Source organism: Passer montanus, unplaced genomic scaffold (genome assembly GCF_014805655.1).
Source record: "Passer montanus isolate IOZ18808 unplaced genomic scaffold, ASM1480565v1 scaffold2, whole genome shotgun sequence".
Taxonomy (NCBI): domain Eukaryota; kingdom Metazoa; phylum Chordata; class Aves; order Passeriformes; family Passeridae; genus Passer; species Passer montanus.
This window is the reverse complement of record NW_024366591.1, coordinates 3,626,947-3,648,105: the sequence shown is the minus strand read 5'-3', so window position 1 is coordinate 3,648,105 and position 21,159 is coordinate 3,626,947. Positions and strand designations below refer to the sequence as shown.

The following is a 21,159-nucleotide window of genomic DNA, read 5'->3' as shown; positions in this document are numbered from 1 at the left end:
CGCTCGGTGCAGCCCGCCCGCCGCCGGCACCGCCGCGCAGGCGCCGCTCCCGCCCGGGTCCTAGCGCGGGCCGCGCCCGCCGCCGCGGCCGGGACGGGGGTGGGCGCTCCGGGACACGGGGCTGCGGGCAGAGCGCCCTCCCGCCCCGCTCACCTTCCCCTAGCTCCGCGGTGGTCACACCGAGGGTCCCCTTCGGGAGCGGCGGGTGTCCCGGTGCTGGCCCTCGCTCGGCTCTGGGTGACCCTCTGGAGCATTGACATGAGTCACGGCTGTGCACGTCCTGCCTGGACCGGGCTGGCTGAAGGGCAGAACTCAGGATCTCCCCAGGTGTAAATTTCTTGCCTCACGAGCGGGGGCACCCAGGGTTGTCCCTTCCTATCACATTGTGCTTTTACTCAGTTCCAAACACCTACACCACTTCTCCATCTTTTCCTGCTGTTCACTTGGTTAATTTTCCTAACACCCAAGTTGGCAGGAAGTCACAATTTGGGTTTGTTTTTTATTCTTTTTTTTTTTATTCTCGTTAATTCACAAATAATGACAAGGGAAATTTCAAAAACCCCCCAGTTCCTGTCTTGCAAGGAGCTTGAAGAACAGCAAGAAGATGGTTGTGCAGAAAAGAAGTAAGAGAGGTATGTAGATGTGCTCTGTATTTTGTTTTATTTGGTGTCAGTTTCTCAGGAGGAATGGGCTTATGGGAGAGCTGAGCTTTTGTGGATTGACCATGGGAGGTCATGTCACGATGAACGGCATAGGCTGGTGAAACATACAATTGAAAGGTACATGGTTAGGGAATGCTGATGGAGTGTGCAAGTGACAGGGACAACACAATGCTCAAAAGAAGAGGGCAGACCCGGGGAATGCAGCCAGGTTGAACTTCCAAGTAGGAGAGAAATTCAGATGTGTGGGAACAGCAGGTGAAGAACAAGTGGAGGGCTGTGAAGGAGCAATTGGTGCACTCAGGTTTGTGAGATGAGGTGTTTGGTTACCTGCAGCTTCCTTGCAAAGAGCATTGCATGGTTGGGATGCAGAGAAGAAAACTTTGTGGTAGCTGTGGTGAGATATTCCAAAGAGGTCTAACCAGCAGATTTGTCTGTGAAAATGGTAACAGGCTGCTCTTTAAGCTGGTGAGGTAGAAGGAAGGCCTGGGATCTGGTGCTATTTGTGTGCAACTCTTGGGAAAAGGGAGGAAAGACAGCAGGAATGGGAGTATGTTACTTGTATCAGCTATGAATGAGAAATGGAAAAGTGAGGCTAAATCAAGGCAACTCTGCACTTGAGCTAGCATAAACTGATGAAAAAATCTCCAGGAAGAGATGCCAGACAGCAGCTTCAGCGCTGGGACTGAACAGAGGCAGAAAGGTTGATGACAGAGGGAGAATCTGAGAATCACAAGTGCAGAAACACTATCTAAAATCCTTGAGAATTGCCAGCCAGAGGACACGGAGGGAGAAGAGGGCTGCAAACCCAAGCCTGGCATTAAGAAAGGAAAAGAGAGTGTTGACTCACTGACAAAAATAATACATGCAAAATTCTTTTAAATCATAGTAAATGCCTATTTTTGATAATAATAGATCTGGGGACCAAGGGGAAAGAGCTGTAGGGTACGTTCTGAGAGTTAATGAAGGATATGGAGGGCAGGTGACCCAGGAAAGATGTTAAGAGCCTGTGAACCATAGGCTTGTGGGTCCTTCTGGTCACAGCCACAACTTTAAAGACTCCCATCTCATTAGCTCCTGCCTTCCATGTTACCTTACCTGCAGTGAGTGATTTCTCTTCAGGAATTTCAGTGTTGGGATCTAAGGTGACTGTGGGTACAACAAAAGAGATGTGCAGCTTCCCTTGTTTGGGTTTCCCTTCCTGTCTGGGGAACTGAAGGAGGGTGGTGCAGGACCTCAGAAGTCATCTGGGAGTAAATGTTAAAAGCTGGAAAGCTTGTTTAAAGAGAGTGTTCACAGACTCAGGTGGGGAGGCCATGCTTAAGTGACCTGTAAGGTTTCTTTGAAGCTACTGTAAGGCTGTAATTGATGAAGAAGCATTGGTAGAAACAGAAGAGTTGGATGTTTCAAAAGACATGAAAGAGGGCCCCAAATCAGAGACTGATGGGCAAGCAGGAGCTTGTGAGATCTGGACCAAGATAGCTGCTGAAATAGAAGGTAAATTGGAACGTAAGCTTAGACATCATTTTCACATGGAAAATGAAAATGATGTTTGAAATCAAATCATGTTTGAAGTTTATATTGAAGCTTGAGAGGGAAAGTGTTCAAAAATATTATCTTTATGTAACAAGGATCATGTGACAAAATAGCTGCATATTAAGGCACAAAGAGTTTACTTTGCATGGTAGATTGCGGCATGGTTTGCATTTGTTTAATTAGCCATAGTTGATAACACCACATAGATGGCTTTGGCTTGCATGGAATGGAAGGTTTAAGACAGTCCAGCAGCTGCTGTGTCTGAGCAAAGTTTTGCTTTAAGCTTGCCATATAGCAATATAACATTCTAGTTTAATTTTAAAAAATAATTTTTCATAATTAGAAATGTTTGGATTATGATAGACAAACAAAATCATCTAATTTTGCAAGTTCCAATTTGCAGACAAAACTTTCTGTGGAATTATGATTAATCCCAAACTTGACAGTAGGACTTATCTTCTCCTAGTCCCATGAAAACGAATGCTGTTATAACTGGATTTTATTATAGTTCATGTTTGACATCTTTAAATCCTTAAACATCTGGTTTATATTTGATATCTTTAAGGAGGACTTCATATGAAGGTGGATGCGTGAGTCCCCATCTAGCTTTTCTGTGATACAACTTGTCATTTTAAGTTAACTTATTAATTAATTTTACTAAGTTTTACATGTTAAAAATAACTAAACCAGCCTTAATTATGCTGGGAGACCTCTGTAGGAAGCACAGGGTTGGTAGGTTTTCCAAACAGTTCACAATCTGTTTGGAAAAGGATTATGGTATAGCAGCAGCAGCTGCAGGTGCTGTTACCAGAAAATTTTTAAATGCATTAAAAGCCATTCACCTTGGAAATACACTTTTCCCTGAACTTATTCTGATAACTGGTAAGAGATTTTGATGATCATCTATGCTGAGCTGGGGTTGACCAAAATCTGGCCTAAGTGAGGAAAACGACCTGTAGAGTTTAGAAAGGTCACTCTGAAGGTCTCCCTTGTGGCACACCTACTGTCAGGAGAGTATATGTGCACTTTGAGCAGTCCTGTTGGTCTGTCTGTAATTTTAGCTGTTCTTCTAACTCAAAAATTTTAATGGTGATAGTGGAAGAATAACTTTTAGCCATAGATATATTTTAGTTTTCAAACTACTGTGTAGCTGAGTTAGAGAGTGAGTCCATTTACTAATTTTGTCACTGATGTTAGGTCACCTCACTGTTCTGATGACACAGGAAGAGTAAGTCCTCCTTTCCCCTCTGTATCTGGTATACTGGGATCACCCTATACTTCAGCATCCTCAGAGCAATGATATACAAGAAAAAGTAGATTGTCTTTCAGACAGAAGTCTAAATTCTGTCTACAAACTAAAAAAATAAACTAGTGGGTTTACATGCTATTCTTTTGTTAATCCCCCTGTTCTCTACTTCTTTAGCTGAGAACTGCAGTGATTTCTAACTCTAAAGGAGCTTTCTTCTCAATGTGGGAGATGACTGAGCATATCTTCTTTAACACTCCTAAACTTAGTAACTCATTAATTTAAAGTAAAATTTTAACCTTTCTCTAAAATTTTATTTAATTATATTCATTATTGTATGAAGATATTTTTCCTCTTACTGAAGACCCTGGATTGACAGATCCAAATCTCAGGCTGTATAAGCACAGAAGTGCACATGAGGAAGCTTTGCTGTATGCTTTGGTGCTTTACTGGTGTGTCAAGAGTACTTGATTCTGCACTCATCTGTAGCCTCTTCCTTCACTGGGGTTTCTAGTGAGGACACCAACAATGGTGACTGCTGAAGAAGCTCCTGCTCCTGAAATGTAAGCCTAGCTCTGACTTTATCACTCAGTTTCTCTTCAAAGAAAAAGAATGACCCATTGTAACAATATGAAGAGAAAAAGAGATGTTGAGAGAACCTGTGACTTTGTGCACAACTATGAATAAAACTGGAGAATACTTTCAAAATGTTTTAAAGCTGGAGGAGGCTGAGAGAATTATTTGTAAGAGTTATAACCTCAAAAGAAAAGGCAGCCAGGGTTGGAGGACCAGTTTTGCAATGCTTGAATGCTATAATTCAGCCTGTGCTCTCTTGTATTAAATTCATGACAACTCAACAGTATTTCAGTGCAGTTTTTTATCAGTTTTAGATTACATCATGCTGTGAATTGCTCTATCTGTTAGCACTGACCCTTGTAAATCATTTGGTTTGAGGTCTTCAAATGGAAAGCTGTGATGGACTTCAGCATGCAATGTACTCATTTTGTCCTTGAAAATCATTTAAAAATAAAGCAGCTGCAATCATGCAGATGTTATTACTTTTCTGAAAGGCTCGATTTACCCCTCTGAATTGTCATTAATTGGATGAAAGCCTTTCATAGAAAGAATGAGAATAGAGAAAAAAATTGTGGGTTCATGCTTGGTGTTGACTGAGGGAGTCATAGAGAGGTTGCATGTCTGAAGAGATGTGTAGCCCAAAGCCTGATACAAAGAAGGCATGATGCTTTTAATGAGAGTAACCAGAGCAGCAGAATTTATGGCTAAATGCTTGTTCCTGCACTTTTATAGCTGGATTTTTTTTATTCTTAATTACTTTAGTTTTGCTTGAATATGTACTTCATTCCCATCTATGTTTTCCAACTGTTGCATGGCTTTGCTTTGGGCTGAGAAGTATTTGCTGTGCTTTGCCTCATGAGTTGCACTTGTTCATCCATTTCTACTGGGCTGACATTTCTGAGTGAATGTTCTTTTTTGATTTGTAAATTCCTTTGGGATCCTTGAGAAAGAGTGCACCAAACTGTGAGATAAATGGAAGCTGCTCTGGAAAAAAAATGGAAGTAACATTGTGACATGTTAGAGATCATATTTGGTCTTTACCCATTCTGTTAACTAAGAGAAACTCCCACCTGAATCCATTTGGTTTTGCTGAAAATTGATGGGAGATGGAACCAAGCAGATACAATTATAGAGATCGTGCCCACAAGTAAGGCAAGGTGGTGGAAGTGGTGTTCTGCTGCTTGCTGAAGGGCTAGGGAGATTTCTAAACTGTTTTACCTGTAGGGAAAGAGAAGACTTCACCTTCCTGGCAAAAATGGCAATAACCACTACAAAAAACTGGTGAGTTGTCTGTCTAACCCCCAGTTCCTTAAGTCTGGCCTGGGTGAAGCACTGTGCTTCTTTTGGAGCACATCCTCAAGTCCAGACTGAAGTAAAAGTGTCAGGATTTGTCTTTGATGAGACATTCCCCTAAACAGAAATAATTGCCCCTCAAGAAATCACGGGGCTAAATCACAGCAAAATCTACTTTAAGCATCTGAAATTAGGTATTCAGCTAATGTGCTGCTTTGTTACAATACCTTGTTATGGAAGGATATAGATTTGTCCCTCTTCTTCATGCTGATCTAGGTGTGATCCAGCAAAAATCCAGCTGGTGATGAGGAAAATTGAGCTTACAATTGGAAGTTTCCTGTCAGCACATCACCAAAAACCCCTTATCTAAACTCATTACTACGAGCTGAGCTCAGTCATCCTGAGGGCTCTGAATCTGCATTGCCAAAAGAGGGCACATAGGTTGGAACCATTTAATTCCTACCATGTACTGCAGCTAGACTTTCAGAAAAGGTCAGGGACTTGGCTTTATTTTATTAGCTGATTTGTTTTTGGGGTCCTAGAAGGTCCCTGACTTTCTCAGACTGGCCTAGTCAGCCTTTTCTGAAAACAAAACTCTACTAATGCTGTCATTATGTTTTTAAGATCTCAGCCAATTTGCAGGTGCATGAACATAGCAACAGACACAAACACATAGATACAGACATATGTATTTCACAACTACTATATACAGAATACAGAACAGGAGGTGCTAGTCTTTTCTTGAAAAAGGCATGCAGCTCTCAGTGCTGCAAGTGTTTCTTTTTCATTTAACCACCAAAAAACCAGAAAAATATAGGGTCTGTTTCTGACTGAGGAGTATGCAATATGCTCCGTTTTATAAAATGTATAAGCTTGCCCATCAGCTGGCTATTTCTCTAATACAACAAAATAATTAGAAAATGTCTTACCTGTTTTTTTTTTTAGTGAAATGAGAACTTTGTTTTTGTTGAATGATTCACTTTTCACAGCTGTTATTACTTGTTCAGCCTACTGAGTTCACAATAGTAACTGAAATGTCCTCAGACAAACAGATGGGAAAATGGCCTGAAAGTCTTTATTGTTATAAATGATTTGTAAAACTTTAGATGTTAAAAGGTAAGAGTGGTTTAAATAAATCTCAACAATGCTAACTCAAAGGTTTAAAGCATTGCTTAAATCCCTTGATTAACTCAGCTTCTCAATATTTGACATGAATCCATAACTCTGAGATGTATTTTCTGTTCTCTAGCTTTGTAAATATTTACACAGCCAGTCCCATGAAATATGACATTTAATCCTGTTGAAGTAATTATTTGAATGCTGCATATGAAGAGATATAAAGTATAATAGTTCCAGTGATGCTAGTTAAATAATTGGCACTAAGGATGAAATCTGCTGCATTTCTTTTGTCAAAAGCCAGGATTTGTACAATATCAATGTGAGTAAATGGAAAGCAAAATCTACTTTCTGTTCCAAATCTTGGACCAGCTTCTGGAAATGAAGGTTTCTTTATCCTGTCTCATGCCTGGGCCTATGCCTCAGCATTGACAGCAACTTTTTGTTACAGTTAAATGAAGTGTTCAGAGCTAGAAGAAAGGCAATAGTGAAGGGATGGCACCTCTATTAGCTTGTCCTCTGCCTTTCCCTTCTGGGACACGCTATAATGAATGGTTTCTGCACTCCAGGAAGCAGGAATGTGCTCTACCAGGTTTCCTGGGGAAGATTTCTGTAGGAATTCCAGTGCAATAGGACTATACCAGCCCTCCAGACCGTGGCTGGAATTCCTGTTAAGATTTGCAGCAGGTTTGTATTTAAATGATTTAACTTGAGGAACAGTGATATGCTTGTTCCTATGACGCTGCACTTTTAGTCATTGTTTACTGATTCACTCTGATTCATCTGTGGGTTCTGCCAGGTTTTGCAGTTGTAGTCTTTGCCTCTAGGTAGCCCAGCAGTAGAAGGAATTGGGAAATAATGAGGAAGCAGAGAAGGATCACAGTGGGACAAAATATACAGAGTTGGCCTGCAAGAAATCAGAGTTGGGTCTTCCTTAAGAAATGTCCATTCTCATACAAACTTGGACCTTTCTGCTCTTCTAGGATGGATTCTCATCCTAAGAGGGCCTACAATAGCATGTTTATTTTATTTATCTCCTATGGGCAACAAGAAAACAGGAGGGTCCAGTTCTCAAACCTATAATAAAGACCTTTTTTTCTTTGAAAATTTTCCAACCGTAATAAAAAATACGATAGATTTCTACAAGTTCTTCTGAAATTGTTCGCCAGCTTATCCTCCCTGTTAAAAAGTGGAGGAAATGGTTGATTGTGTGGTAGTAATTCAGGATGTGGGCCAAGATGTTTCCTAATTGCTTTATCATGCCAAGCCCCTTCAGAAGCCTTCATTATATAGAAAGGTTTCCATGCAGAAGTGCTGAAGTGGTGCTGTGCTCATGTGGCCCAGTTTGACCACTGCATAATCCAGGCAGACAGATGCATGCTGCAAAGGACAGTGCAGCACAGAAAAGGTGATGGGGCAAGTCAGTGAAATTACTCTGCTTTCCTGAGTTGATGCTTGTAAAGCCCTTAGGAAGGATTTTGACCAATATATCCACAAATATGTATAATTCTGGCTAGGGCAAAATCCAGATGATTGCATTTGTGTTACTAATGGAATCTTCCTCAGCTTTGTTTCCATATTCTGTTGTATTGCTTCTCTTATTGAGTATTTCTCCCCTCTGAACCCTAGGCTGAATAGGATCTGCAGAATGCTGCTTATGTTTAGGAATGTACTTTCAGGTACTTTGGGACTGAGAAAAGAAGAGATGTTTCTGAACACAAGTTTGCATTTTCAGGTACACCTGAAAGTTTTGAATGCCCAAGAGACTTCAGGAGATTTGGTCTAGTTGGAAATCAGGCTAGAGATAATATATCAAAAGTATAAATTAAAACTTTCAAAGATGAAAATATAAAACTAATTATCTTGTTTAAGAAAAACTAAAATCTTTTGCTTAGTCTGGCCAATTAATGTTAATGTGTAGATATCAAGTTAACAAGTACATAAAATAGCAGTGGGACAAATTAAGAGAGAAACCTTAATGTGCATAGACATTTGCTCAGTCAACCAAAGTTCTTAAAGGCTCAGCTGCAAGTCTGGAAACATAAATGCTGATGTCTAAAATAGAAAATGTTAGTTTTGATTTTTTTTTAACCTCTTTCTCCATTTTGTTTTACCACAGAACCAAACCAAAAAAAGCCACAGGTAATGGTCATGGAGGGCTTGAAGGGCATCTGCCTTCCCTCATCACAAAGTGAAGGTATGTCAGACACTTTTAGCTGCAAAACATACGTGCAGGAATTACTGTGTGATTAACTGTGAGGACTCAGTGATCCAATCAATCTTTTCCATATCTCTTGTTCATAATAATTATTTGTACTTAAAAAAAGGAATAATTTGAGAAATGGTTGGTTTTGGGTTTATTTTCCCCCTTCTGAGGTGCAGAGCAGAACTCAGAATTCTTATGGCAAAAAAAGACCAGAGAGCAGATGAGGTGAGATGACAGATTGGGGTAAAACACGAGCAGCCAGCTCACAACAAGCAAGTTCATTGCGTGACAGTCTTCCTGCTCTTCCCTAGGGAGTGAGCAGAATGGTTCAAGAAGGAGCAGATGGAAACAGCTGCCAACAGATGAGTACTGGAATGGATTCAAGCCACACTACTTGCTGGAATTTGAGAGTTTGTGAAGGCCTGAGCTTTCCCAACCACAGGTATCTAAAATTTGGAACCAGGCAGCTGTCAGTTAGCTGCTCTTATTTATGAGGACCAGAAAAAAACTCCACTGTTGTCCTATAGTGTGGGGAATATTTTAAGCTGTGGTTGCAGATAGTACTAAAGATAAAAGAACCCTACTAAGATATTTTTCATGAACGTGTCTATCTCATAGTCCATTCACTTAAAATGGTTTTTCTCTTGACCTTGAGCCGAGATTTAACAGGTGGGTAAAAGATAAATTTAGCAAGGCCAGTGACGCAATGCTGACACTTTTATGTCTTCTTGCATAATTTTGATCATACCATGAAGAATAATAAATGGCAAAAGCTAAAGTGTCCTTGGCAAACAAACAAACAGAATAGTACCCTGTGATATTTTTACCTTTGTTTCCCCTTACCACACACAGTTTTTACTCCCACAGAGCTTGAAATATTAACCCAGCATGTTAATTTATTTCTTCCAGAGTTGCCCTGACCATTGCACTTAACATCTCTCTTGGAAGTACTTCAAACCAAGTGGCTGGCTCCATCTCTAGCTTTGTTAATTAGGCACATTACTTTGTTGCTTTTTTTCTTATCGCTTAATGTAATTGGCATTTGTGAAGCTTTTGAAAGGCATGTTTGGGACTACATTTTGTGCAGCTGGCTTTCAACTGCAAGCTGTTTCAAGTGTGTAGTTCTGCAGAAGACAGCCTGTGAGAGCGTAGAGCGTGTGCCTGGCACATACCCGCTTCCTTTCCAAAGGGAACAAAGGGATGTTAGTGTGACCTGCCCCATACAAAGGAACACGTGTGACACATGAACCCCCTTGCATCCATTTGTATTTCTATGCCATTAGATCTGTAATAAGAGCATTACGTGCCCTGCATGGAGAATGGGTCTCCCTTTACAAGCTGTTGTATAAATGCTTTGCTCTGTGATGCTCTTCATCCTGAACTTTAGTCCACATATCAGGATGCCTTGTCATATAGACACAAAAGCCTGCAGTTTTTTTCCATAAAAATGCATCTTTGAGCATCCAAACTCAAACCATGAGCTTGTACTTGCTGTAATAATCCCAATACACTGTGTCAACTGCCAGTATGACTGATGAATTTACACTGGGTAGGAATTTGGCTCATTGATTTCAGTTGTCGCGGTGTGAAATGATACTCTCTACCTGAGCTGAGAAAGAGTTAGATGGTAGCGTTTGGGGGGGGAAGGAATGGATACACTAAAAAAAAAAAAAAAAAAAAAAAAAAAAAAAAAGTAAAGTTCCTGTTTTTCGTGGAAATGCTGCCCTCCGGTGGCCTGGAGAAAAGCCTACACACTGCTTCTTGCTGCTTCTTGGTTCAAAAAGGTACTTACACACTGCAGCAAGCAGCATCTCTCAAATGTGGATTGTCTAGGCTCCTGCCTCAGGAAACTCACAGGTGCCATAAAAACAAGTAAAAAAATTCAGGACAAAAAGGTATTGTTTAATTTGGTTTGGGATTCAGAAGTAAAGCACTGATGTGAAAAAAGAGAATGTTGTGTGGCCGAAGCATAAAAGGAATCATAGAATGGTTGGGGTTGGAAACGACCTTAAAGATCATTTTGTTCCAACCCCTCTGCTATGGAAAGGGACACCTCTCACTTGACCAGGTTGCTTAGAGCTCCATGCATCCTGGCCTTGAACACTTCCAGGGATGGGGCACCCACAATTTCTCTGGGCAACCTGTGCCAGTGTCTCACCAATCTCACAGTAAAGAATTTCTCCCTTATACCTAATCTAAACCTACTCTCTTTCAGCTTGAAACCATTCCCCTCTGTCCTGTCACTACATGGTCTTTAAATAGTGTCTCTTCATCTTTCTTGTATTTTCCCTTCAGGTACTGAAAGGCCACCCTGAACCCTTCTCTTTTCTAGACTAAACAATCCCAACTCTCTCAGCCTTTCCTCATAGGAGAGATGCTCCATCCTTCTGATAATCTTGGTGGCCTCCTCTGGACTCACCCCAACAGGTCAATATCCCTTCTGTGTTGAGGACCCAGATCTGGAGGCACAGCTCCAGGTGGGATCTCACCAGAGCAGAGTAGAGAGAGAAAAATCACCTCCCTTGGTCTATTGGCCAAGATTTGTGCCCTACTGAGGGACTTTGTCACCAGAGAATGTCATTGTGATCCTGCTGTCCTCTGCAGTTCCTCTGCATCTTCCCCACCTGCCTTCTGGGCAAGCAGCCTGTCTCCCTCAGGACCACTGCTCTCAGCACAGGCCATACAATGCATTCAAAGACCTTCCATTTTCTCCTTCCCTTTGTCTTTATTTTTCACTCAAAGAAAAATAGAGTTGTGCCCCAGAATTTGTCTAGCAATAAAAAAGCGAAAACCCAACCAACCATACTATTTGTACAATTTTTTTCTCTCTGTTTCTGGAGAGGGTTCTTAGTAGGGAGGAAATTGGTTTTTCCAATATATTTTTCTTGATGCTCCTAGTATATGGGCCTCCAGGTGCTGTCTGAAGACTGTGAATATTTTTGCTATTTCTGCACCAACAAACTTTACATTATGGAAAGATGATAAAACAGGACATGGAGTTCACCAAGCAACGATTTCAGGAAGAAATGTAGTTAATATTTTTCCCAGCAGATGTGGCTGTTGGACCAGAAAAGGCTCAAGGTCAGTTCAGGTGGATTAAGGGAGAACTGTGGAGATTGGGGAACCCCTTTTACTGCCATGGATATGCAGCACTATGTGGTAACTGTGCTGAGACCAGGCTTCTGAGTGAATCTGACTGCCAACAAAAAATAACAACATGCCAATGAAATTGCAACCTCCCTCAGTCGTGTGATTAAGTGGGTTATTGTCTGTTTTTAGTAATTTTTAAATAAATAGTTACAGTATTTGCCTTGCTATTGATAAATGTGAGGTTATGCATTGAGTATTACATGAAATAGCACACTTGTTGATGTTGCTAAGATGCCTGTAGATGATAAAAGTAATTAGTGCTGTAGTAAGAAAATGTGAATTCAGTGCCATGTTGACTCTATTATTGGGAAACCCCTGAGGTTTTCTATCACCCCGTGGTTACAGGATAGATCAGTTTTCACCATTAGCTTACAGTGTTAAGATCTTTATTCAGAAGTGGCTGTGTATGCAAAATGTAGGTTTCTGGGTCCACAGGGAAATTTCTGGATTCCTTGTCCTGGCTGAAATGGCTCTGTCAGACATGTTCCTAATTTCTGCTGGGTCCTGGGAGGGAAAGGACTATCTGACAGCCCTTCTTTATTATGCTAGGGACCATCCCCTCCCTCGTTAGCCCTGAAATGTCAAATATGGAAAGGTCTCCACTTAATGACATTCCCAGTTGTGCAACAAGCCTGTTGAGAAGGGGGCATGCTGCATCCATCAAGGAGAGGAGGTCATGGCTGTTCAACAGTTTTACTAGAAAACCAGTGATTTGAAAGGCTGAGGGAGGGTGAGCTGATAGTAAATAGTGCTTGATGAGGTACTTGGATGTGCCTCCCAAGATGATCTCCAGGTCGTGCTGTCAGAGATTTGCACTCTGACTCTACAGAGGCCTTTTTACCTACTGCCTGTGAAGCCAAGATTGCCACATGCAAGTTATGTGAAATGACCTTCATACCATCTCCTGCTATCACAGGCTGCGTGTCAGCCGCTCGTTTAGGAGCTGTTGTAGGCTTTCAGCACTATTATGGGGGCAGTTTCTGGACGGTACTTTCAAGATCAGGTGAGCACTAAAGCCTGGCAGCTTGTTCAGAGGGTTGTGCTCAGGGCCATCAGCACATCTGAAAGCGTTGTGACAGAAATGGGTCAGTGACCAGAGCACGAGCAAAGGGTCACAGCAGGGAGTTTGTCCTGGCTTTGCACTGCTACGTGAACACTATCCCACACAGCATTATGTGCAGTAGCATGAAAATATTCCTACTGAAGCTGCAAATATTCCTACTGATTTCAAGGAAATTTTTAAACAAAAATGAAATATTAATTAATTAATTCATTAAAATTCATTAGGTATGAGGTAGAAAGGTTTAATAGTCTGCTTTGGATGTAGTTCTTCTGAAGATGGCTGTTTTGGCCCTTTGCACACTTTGAACCTTTCAAATGTCTCTGCAAAATGTAAGATGTAAAATGAAAACTGCTTTTCTGTCCACTTTCAAGGGATTTTTTTAAGGTCTTTATCTTGAGTTGAAAATGACAAGTCATTTTAGAAGAGCAGCATCTGGTGTGAAGTGACTGCCAATTTAATATTTCTTTTATATATTTGGATACAGATAATAACATCTTTTTAAAGGGAAAACATATACCAGGAATAGTTCATATATCTTTTACCTAAAATTGAATGTTCAGTATGTGAAATACTTCTGTAGCAGTATTGCTATGTTAATGTAGGAAATGGTGTTTAACACTGTTATTTGCAATTTTATTGCACTTTGTTGTGGAATATTGAAAGTAGGAAAAAGATCCTCTTCATTCTCGTACTGGCAAATGATCTGATGAAATGTAAAATCAGAGCATTTATTACACGTAAGTGAGGTATAAATGTATTCCTTTTCACTTTTTCCATAGCAGTGGTTTGAGTGAGATAAACCAGTAACGATGGGTTTATCACGCAGTGCTTTCTTAAGCTACCAAATCAAATCAAACATTGCTAAAATGCACACTTATCACTATGTTTGAAGACAGCTACTTTCCTTTATTTGTTTGTATCTGTATGACTTTGCCTTTGGAAGCAGTGTTCCTTAGGAAACATCGCATTGGACTGGAAAGTTTATGTGATAGAAACTTTCAGACTATCATTTTGTGTTCAGAGCCCATGCTGGAGTGTTTCTGTCGACCAAGGTAGGCTGCACTTTGTCTTGTAGGATCAACCCTAAATGCCTAAATTCATCTTCAGGAGCCCAGTTTAAGAACCAAAGTTTGTATATGTTGGATCAGCCTTGCATATGCTCCTTGGCTGTGTCAGAACTAAACTAAAGCTCTGAATCCAAATATTACTAGCCTCAAAATATTTACTCATAGACTGGGATATATTTCTATCAGTTACATGCTATCCTCTTGATGCACAGGGCTTTATTTTTAATATATTTATTACCTTATAAATAAACAGAAAGAAATGGCACAGGGGAACAATTTTCCTTATCTAAGTAAAAAAATAAATGTATTTGTAACCTAAAAATGTATTTATCAGTGCTGACGCCCTTTGGCCTTACTCCAGTGAACTCTTCTCACTGACATCAATGGGAGAAAGATGGGCTCTGCATAGGAAACCTATGAATATTTTTTCCTCATCATCCATCCATCCATCTATTTTGGGATGTGCTAAATGCCTGTTCTCTGTTGTAACATTAACATCAGTATGTGGAAACTCGGGTGGCTAAAATAAATCAGTGAAATGCAATATACATGACTTCACATGGAACTGCGTGTACATTGTTGAGCACCAGTGCCCTGTGCCTGCTCTGCCATGCCAGCCCTACAGCCAGGTACCCCCCATTGTGTCCCTCAGAAGTGGGGTGCAAGCAAGGCAGTCATGACCTCTGTGCTGCCTGCATGTCCAGAGCCTCTGTCATTCCTGTGCCACTAAAATACTTTTGGTTGCCATTTAATGGCAGTAAAATTGATACTTTTGCCAGTCTCAAATTATGGGGATTAAAAGATTTTAGTATTTCACGAAAGCATTTTTTTTAAAAATCTTTTGCATTGTGGGCCTGATTGTTTACTGAAGGCAATGAAAATGATATTGATGATGTGTGAGGTCCTGATTTTTGAGGCAACTGTCTCTCCTTAGCTGTTATAAGGGATACAGGCTTCCAACTAACCTGGGGTATTTTTCCAGCCTTAGTAGAGACCCTCCCGATTCATGACAGTATGAATTAGCACATTCTCAAATTAGTTTGATTTTTATTTTTAATGGAAAATTGAAAGTAGTAAGCTCAATCTTGATGGGCTGGAGTGTCTTCTGCCCACAGGGAATCACTGGGAGACCTTTACAAAGTTGGACTTTGCTGAAGATGCTGAGTGGCCAGTCGTGCCTTGGAGGCTCCTCTGACCCATGGGAGACTGGGCTGCTCCTCAGAATGGTCCTGTGCTCTGACATTGATTTATCATCCACCATGACCACAAGCTCAGGGATGAGGAAGGAATACCCATGGCTGCTACCATCCCTGCCCCTCTGGCTTCAGATAAATCACCAAGCTTGGAGCATGACTGCCCCAGGAAGAAGGAGAAGCAACTGCATTGCTCTGCTCAACACATGGCAGCCTGCTCCTCTCCTCTCCACAGAACATTGATCTTCAAGGCCATACACAATTAAAGGAGTGGGAGACATTCCCTGGAATTAGCTGTTCCCTCTTTCATTTTCCTGCTTAAGGTAAGAGCTGCACAAACTCCTTCTATAAGAGTCACCTAGCAGAGAATACAATGACTGGTCTGTCATCAAAGTATTTAGGGATGGTGACGATACCTAGATTGATTTTCAGTGTGTTTTTTGTTTTTATTTTACTGTGATGTTTCTACAAAATCCATAAATCATAGGGATGTGATAGGAAACAGGTTGCAGTTGCTGGTTATTCTTGTCCAGATGCACAGAAATGCCCTGATTGTTACTTTCCAATGACAGCCAGCTCAGGGCTAAACATTTTTCAGTTGCACAGCCAGCTTTCAAGGTTACACATAGATACTGAATGAAACAGAGCCCACTGGTTATTTTTAGAGAGGCTCTAAACAAGAAGCAAATCCCTGGAGCAGTGCTGCCAGGGATGCATAAAGTTCAAATCCAAATTAAAACTGCCTATCTTTGGCCTACATTCCAACTTGAACTTGAGGAAAACTGTAACCTGTGACTTGAACTTTATGACAAAAACTCATTTTCAATTAGTTTCTAATACCTGAGAATACATGAACTTGGTACAAACACTTACAAAATAGAACTTGAATGAAAAATGTGAACACTTATCCCAAAATATAGTATCTGTTCTTGTGAGTTTTGTATGGTTTCAGTAGCTACATTGGAATTTGGAGTGTCTAATTTTTTGTGATTCTTAGTTTCAACACATCTTTTTAATATCAAGTCCTACAATGTAATTGTAAATTTTGGGGGCAGGAGGAGAAACATGCTTATTTATTGACCCTTCTAATAATGACTTGTGATGCTCAGGTCTAGGTTTAGCAGTGACCACACCAGAATATAAAGAAAGGAGACCCTTTGACAGCAGCATATTTATGCAAAGTAGTGCAACTGAAGCATGTTCTTGATTTCTTTGCTGAATCAGAGCCTGTATCTTCTTCCTGCCAAGGCAGGGATCTAATACCACTTCTAAATGCACTAGTAATTCTAGAAGCCCTAATGAAAGTCAAGATAACACCACAGATTTTATAAATAAGGGTCTTTATTTAGAATACTGTTGAAAACATTCTTGGCAACCACATCGTATAAATATATAAAGTTAAAGTTTGACACAACAAACCAAGCAATATTAAATATTTTTAAATTTTTCCTCTTTTTAAGTTTTTGGGGTTTTTTTTCTTTTTTTTTCAAATTTATTTATTTTTGCTCTTTTTCTTTCCTTTTTTTTTTTTTTTGGAAAGCAACTCTTATTTACAATTATACAAAAGTTTTATAAAAAATGGTCCACAACCTTATTTTGGCCAGAACAGGAGTAATAGGAAGGATCTATCATGCCACTACTACTGTAGATTTCTATTTTCCTCCACATTCAAGAGCCAGTTTCCTATTCCCCACAGCCCAGATTAAACTTTGGCCATTCCATGGTATACGATCTTATCTCTAGACGTATTAAATAACTTTAGTTTAACAACCAATAAATAACTATGTGTACTTTGAAGTGATACAGGTTTGCAAAGTTAGATAGTTGAAGGAATTTTCAGTGATATTTTAAAATTGGAACAAGTCTTAAGAAGTCTTTTCAACCTTAGAAGGCAGGTCTTGAGCAAGGCCAAACGGAGCAAATTGGTTTTTGGTGCAGTCCAGCTGGAGGGGTCCTTATAGCACTTGGTAGATGGGGTTGCTGCTGCTGTTATCCTGGGGGAGTGGGGTGCAGTTGGTGGGGGAAGGAATTTGGGCTCCAGCATCACTCAGATTCACTCCTTCTGGAGGGGAACAGGGACTCCCTTCAGCAACAGTTTCCACCGGAGGCAGTATAGGGCATGTGGAATTATCTGTGGAAATCCTCTCTACAATGCTTGAGAGGCAATCGAGACTGGAAACAACAGAATTCTTCCCATGCTTTGGATCTAAAAAACAGACAAAAAGGTGCTCAGATTATCCAATGGGTAAGTAACACATTTGTGGGCATGTGAAGACTCAGAGGAAATGGATATTGGTGAAGGACACCAATAGCCAGAAAACAGATTATAATTTCAAAATGGAAGAGAGGTCCAACCACAGTGTGCTGCTCTGGGGACAGGGAGGATCTAAGGCTTCACTGAGTCCATAGAAAGGGAAGAGCAGATTTGAAATCAATCATAAATTACTCCATTTTGGATCAATGATAGAGTAAGACATCTTCATGTAGAATATGGTTAAATGCTGAAATTAGTTGCAGAGAATAACATACTTCTATCCAACTTTCAGATTTGCAAAATGGGAAATACAGCTATAACACATGCCCATATTTGCAAATGCACCTAGAGGAAATCCAGTGCCTCTACTAGCAACAATGGCTTGCTGGCTGGAAAGGCAAGCTCTGCTCTCAGCCCAGCTGGACACGGAGCAGGCACAGGAAAGCTGCTGCACTGCCTGCCTCTGTCTGGTGTTTCACACTGCCGTTGGGGCACGTACTCACCGTTTGGGGACTCTGTGTAGTAGCTGCTGTCATAGCTGTTCCTTCTGCGAGAGCTGCAAGGAGGCCCACTGTACTCCATCTGGGAAGGAGAGAAATCCGAGTGAGGTCAGACTCTTACCCAAATCCCAGGAACCAACTAATTTCATATTTCAGGCTCTGGTCTGTTGCCATCATTCCAGTCCTGTCTGAAATGCCATCAACTTGTAGATTCTTTGAGTAAGGAAAAACATGGCTAGAATGGGGTCCACCCCAGAATATTTTATGTGGCACAGCTGTTCCACAGTTAAGTTACCACTCTTGCATCAAATGCTGCAGCTTTACAGATGAAATTAGGCTTTCCAGCATTCTGATCAGATACAGCCCCTCATGTATCTTTAGTTTACAACAGGGAGACCTGAATGTCCTGAGACCTGTGTGAAAGGGAAATTATGTCTTTTTAATTTAGTTTTTGAAGATTTTTCTAAACATTAATTCCTCTTTACAAGCCTCTGTCTACCTTGTCCCTTTGTATTTCCTTCAGCTTCCCTTCCCATTTCCATTTCATAAAGAAAATGCTCTAGAACATTGACTGATATATTTGTTTCCAATAGTTTAATCCACAATTAAATTCCTGTATTAAAAGAGGCTGTATCTTGAAGAGGAATAATTTGTGCAAATCTCTCCAATCTGTTAAGTATCTCATAATCGCAGATACTCAACTCAGTAAGGACTATCCCCACCAGGGCACAAAAAGCAATCTCTGGTCTGAAAGGGCAGTTCATGGCCTATCCAGAGAGCTGTCCTGGACTCTGGTCACCACATGCCACCAGCCCAGAGTCAGACCAGAGGCTGAACCTGCAGCCCCAGCCAAAAGATGTGGGGATGAAACACCCGCTCTGGCACCCACCCTTCTTCTCCCATGCCCGTAATGTACAAATAGGACTGAAAGCCTGGATTCTCCTTCCTATTGCTTGTAAATATCTATGGAGGGAATGAAGTGAGTGAGAAGAGAAATGGATAATCTTGTTCTTAAGGGTCAAGAAAGACAATTCTTGTTGCTTAGACACTCCTCCTGTTGTCATGATGAATGGCAGAAAACAAAACTCAGACTCTTACAAATTCCCGTGTAACTACCATGTCCTAGGGGGCCCTTGCTCTCTGCTGTCCTTAAGAGGATTCAAAGGTAATGATAGGGCAGAAGATGGAAACAGAGATGCCTCAGGAGCTATGGGATCACAGGCAATGCCCCGAGGTGCCCATTCCAGGCAGCTTCCCAAAGTTCTCCCCCAGCAGCTTTGCCCTGGCTTCTCCAGGACATGGAGAACCTGCCTAACTTCTTATCCCAGGGAACAAAGTGTGTATGAGATTCTTCTTCTTTCCCAGAGATCCTGCCATGTGGGGACCCCACCTCCCTTCGCTGCGGGTGCTCAAGGCACAAGAAAGGACTCTGTCTTCTGCCTGGGGAGGTACAGAAGGCAGCTGCTATAGGAAGGGCAGGAAGAGGTGACTCGCCCTGCTGAGGTTTGGACCAACAGCGTCCAGGGCACCTTGGTGGCAGGGAGCCGTCCCTGCAGCACTCACCATGCCATCGGAGCAGTTGGAGCGGGGGCTGGAGGCATCCGACTCCCCGCTGTAGTGCTCCAGCACCGGGTAATAAGCGTCCTCCTGCTCCCGCAGCAGGGCCTGCAGGCTCTCGATGTAGCGGATGGCGTTGCGCAGGATCTCCACCTTGGGCAGGCGCTGGTTGGGGTTGGTGGAGGTGCAGCGCTTGAGGGTCTCGAAGGCCTCGTTGACCTTGCTGAGCCGCCGGCGCTCCCTCATGGTGGCGGCCTTACGGCGGTCGGCGTTGGTGGTCTTCCTCTTGCACGCCTTGCAGGCCCACAGCAGGCAGCGGCCAGCCTGGTGGTGCCCGCTGGGCGCCCGGACGTGCTCCTCCTCGTGCCCGTGGTGGTGCCCGTGGTGGTGCGGATGCTCCTCGGGCTTCAGCAGACCCCCGACGTGCACCAGCCGGGGGTCCAGGTCCTCGAAGAAGTGCATGTCCGACGTGTTGAAGCACGGGTCATCGTAGAAGTCATCGGCGGCTGTGAAGGAGCAGAGGGAGCCCTCCGTCATCTCCATGGGGCCAAGTAAGTCCATGGGGGCGGCAGACGGGACAGCGGCTAGGCCAGGGGGGACAGCGAGGGGCTCGGAGCGGAGGGGCCTTCGACCGGGCTGCTCTGCGGCCGGGCGGGTGCGCGGAGCCGAGACTCTCGCAGCCTCTCCCAGGCGAGGCCACCAGCGCTGGCTGCTGCCCCGACCCCCTCCGCAGCCGCGCCGGTCCGGGAGCGCCACTCGGGGCCGTATTTATGGCTGAGCCCCCCGGCGCGGCGGGTCGGGACGGGGCGGGCCGGGGGGCGCGGCCGGGCGGGTCGGGGGCCGAGGGGGGGGGTGCGGTGTCCCGCTGGGGCAGCGGCAGCCCGGGCGCTCGGATGCGCGCAGGGCTGCATTTCCCCGGTTTGTTTGTTCCCTTTCTCAGCAGCCCGCCCTGCCGCCGCGCCAGGGAGAGCAGCGGCCCCGATGCCCGAAGGTGCCGCCGGCCGCTCGCCCGGGGGGACAGCGGCGCGCCCCCGCTCTCCCCGCACACACCCGTGGCGGCTCCGCTGGCTCCTCACAGCCCCCAGCCCCTGGACAGCTCTGTCCGCGGCCACAAGGGTAATTACAGCGGGGGCGTTCGTGGGGGCGGGAGGCTCCAGGGGACACCCCGGGCAGCCGGGACCGTGCGGGACGGCGGGGACACCGCGGAGAGCCGGGAGGTGCGGGCAGAGGGAAGCGGGGACACCGCGGAGAGCCGGGAGGTGCGGGCAGAGGGAAGCGGGGACACCGCGGAGAGCCGGGAGGTGCGGGCAGAGGGAAGCGGGGACACCGCGGAGCGGAGGGACGGGCAGGCGGCGGCCACCCGGTGGCGCTGCGGGCCTGTCCCAGCGGGAAGCGCCAGCCTTCCTTCCCCCGGGAATCCCTGGGAACTCTGGCATTCCGGGTTCCTCTTCCAGCTCTGTTCACCTTCGCTCGGAAACCTTGGGAGAGATGGATGTCGCTCCGTGCCGCGGCGTTTTGCTGCGGTTGCGCTGCTGTTGGACGGCTCGCTCGATAAGGATTTGTTTCTAGCAGTGGGAGAGTTTGGAGCCTGGGGAAATGGGATGGGTTTTGGTAACGTCTCTCAAGGGTGCCAGACTTTTTACTCTGGTTTTTTTTTGAGTATTATTTGAGATGGGAAATTAGGTTCTTCTCAGCAGAATTCAGTAATTCAACTATGTGATTTCTCTGACTTAATAATTAAAA

At 43.4% G+C, this 21,159-nt stretch overlaps 1 protein-coding gene and 1 long non-coding RNA gene across 2 annotated transcripts; one reads left to right on the top strand and one right to left on the bottom strand.

Moving 5' to 3' along the window:
• Positions 1-85: 85 nt before the first annotated feature.
• Positions 86-16,645, top strand: LOC120501185. The gene is made up of 4 exons (XR_005627238.1): positions 86-632; positions 8,546-8,623; positions 8,944-9,074; positions 15,028-16,645. It is a non-coding gene; the product is annotated as an uncharacterized LOC120501185 (long non-coding RNA).
• Positions 16,615-20,163, bottom strand: MYOD1 (myogenic differentiation 1). Its single transcript, XM_039707055.1, has 3 exons — positions 19,423-20,163; positions 17,863-17,941; positions 16,615-17,311 (listed from the first exon to the last, which is right to left on the bottom strand). Exons 1-3 carry the CDS (start codon positions 19,975-19,977, stop codon positions 17,061-17,063), a joined length of 885 nt encoding a protein of 294 aa, XP_039562989.1. The 5' UTR covers positions 19,978-20,163; the 3' UTR covers positions 16,615-17,060.
• Positions 20,164-21,159: the final 996 nt, after the last annotated feature.

What these genes read in the sequence shown, in the direction of transcription:
- MYOD1 (XM_039707055.1), bottom strand. Translation starts at nt 19,977, where the DNA reads ATGGACTTACTTGGCCCCATGGAGATGACGGAGGGCTCCCTCTGCTCC. An exon ending in CCAACTGCTCCGATGGCATG is followed by an intron (nt 17,942 to 19,422) that starts GTGAGTGCTGCA and finishes TCTCCTTCCCAG; the next exon opens with ATGGAGTACAGTGGGCCTCC. An exon ending in CTACACAGAGTCCCCAAACG is followed by an intron (nt 17,312 to 17,862) that starts GTGAGTACGTGC and finishes TCTGTTTTTTAG; the next exon opens with ATCCAAAGCATGGGAAGAAT.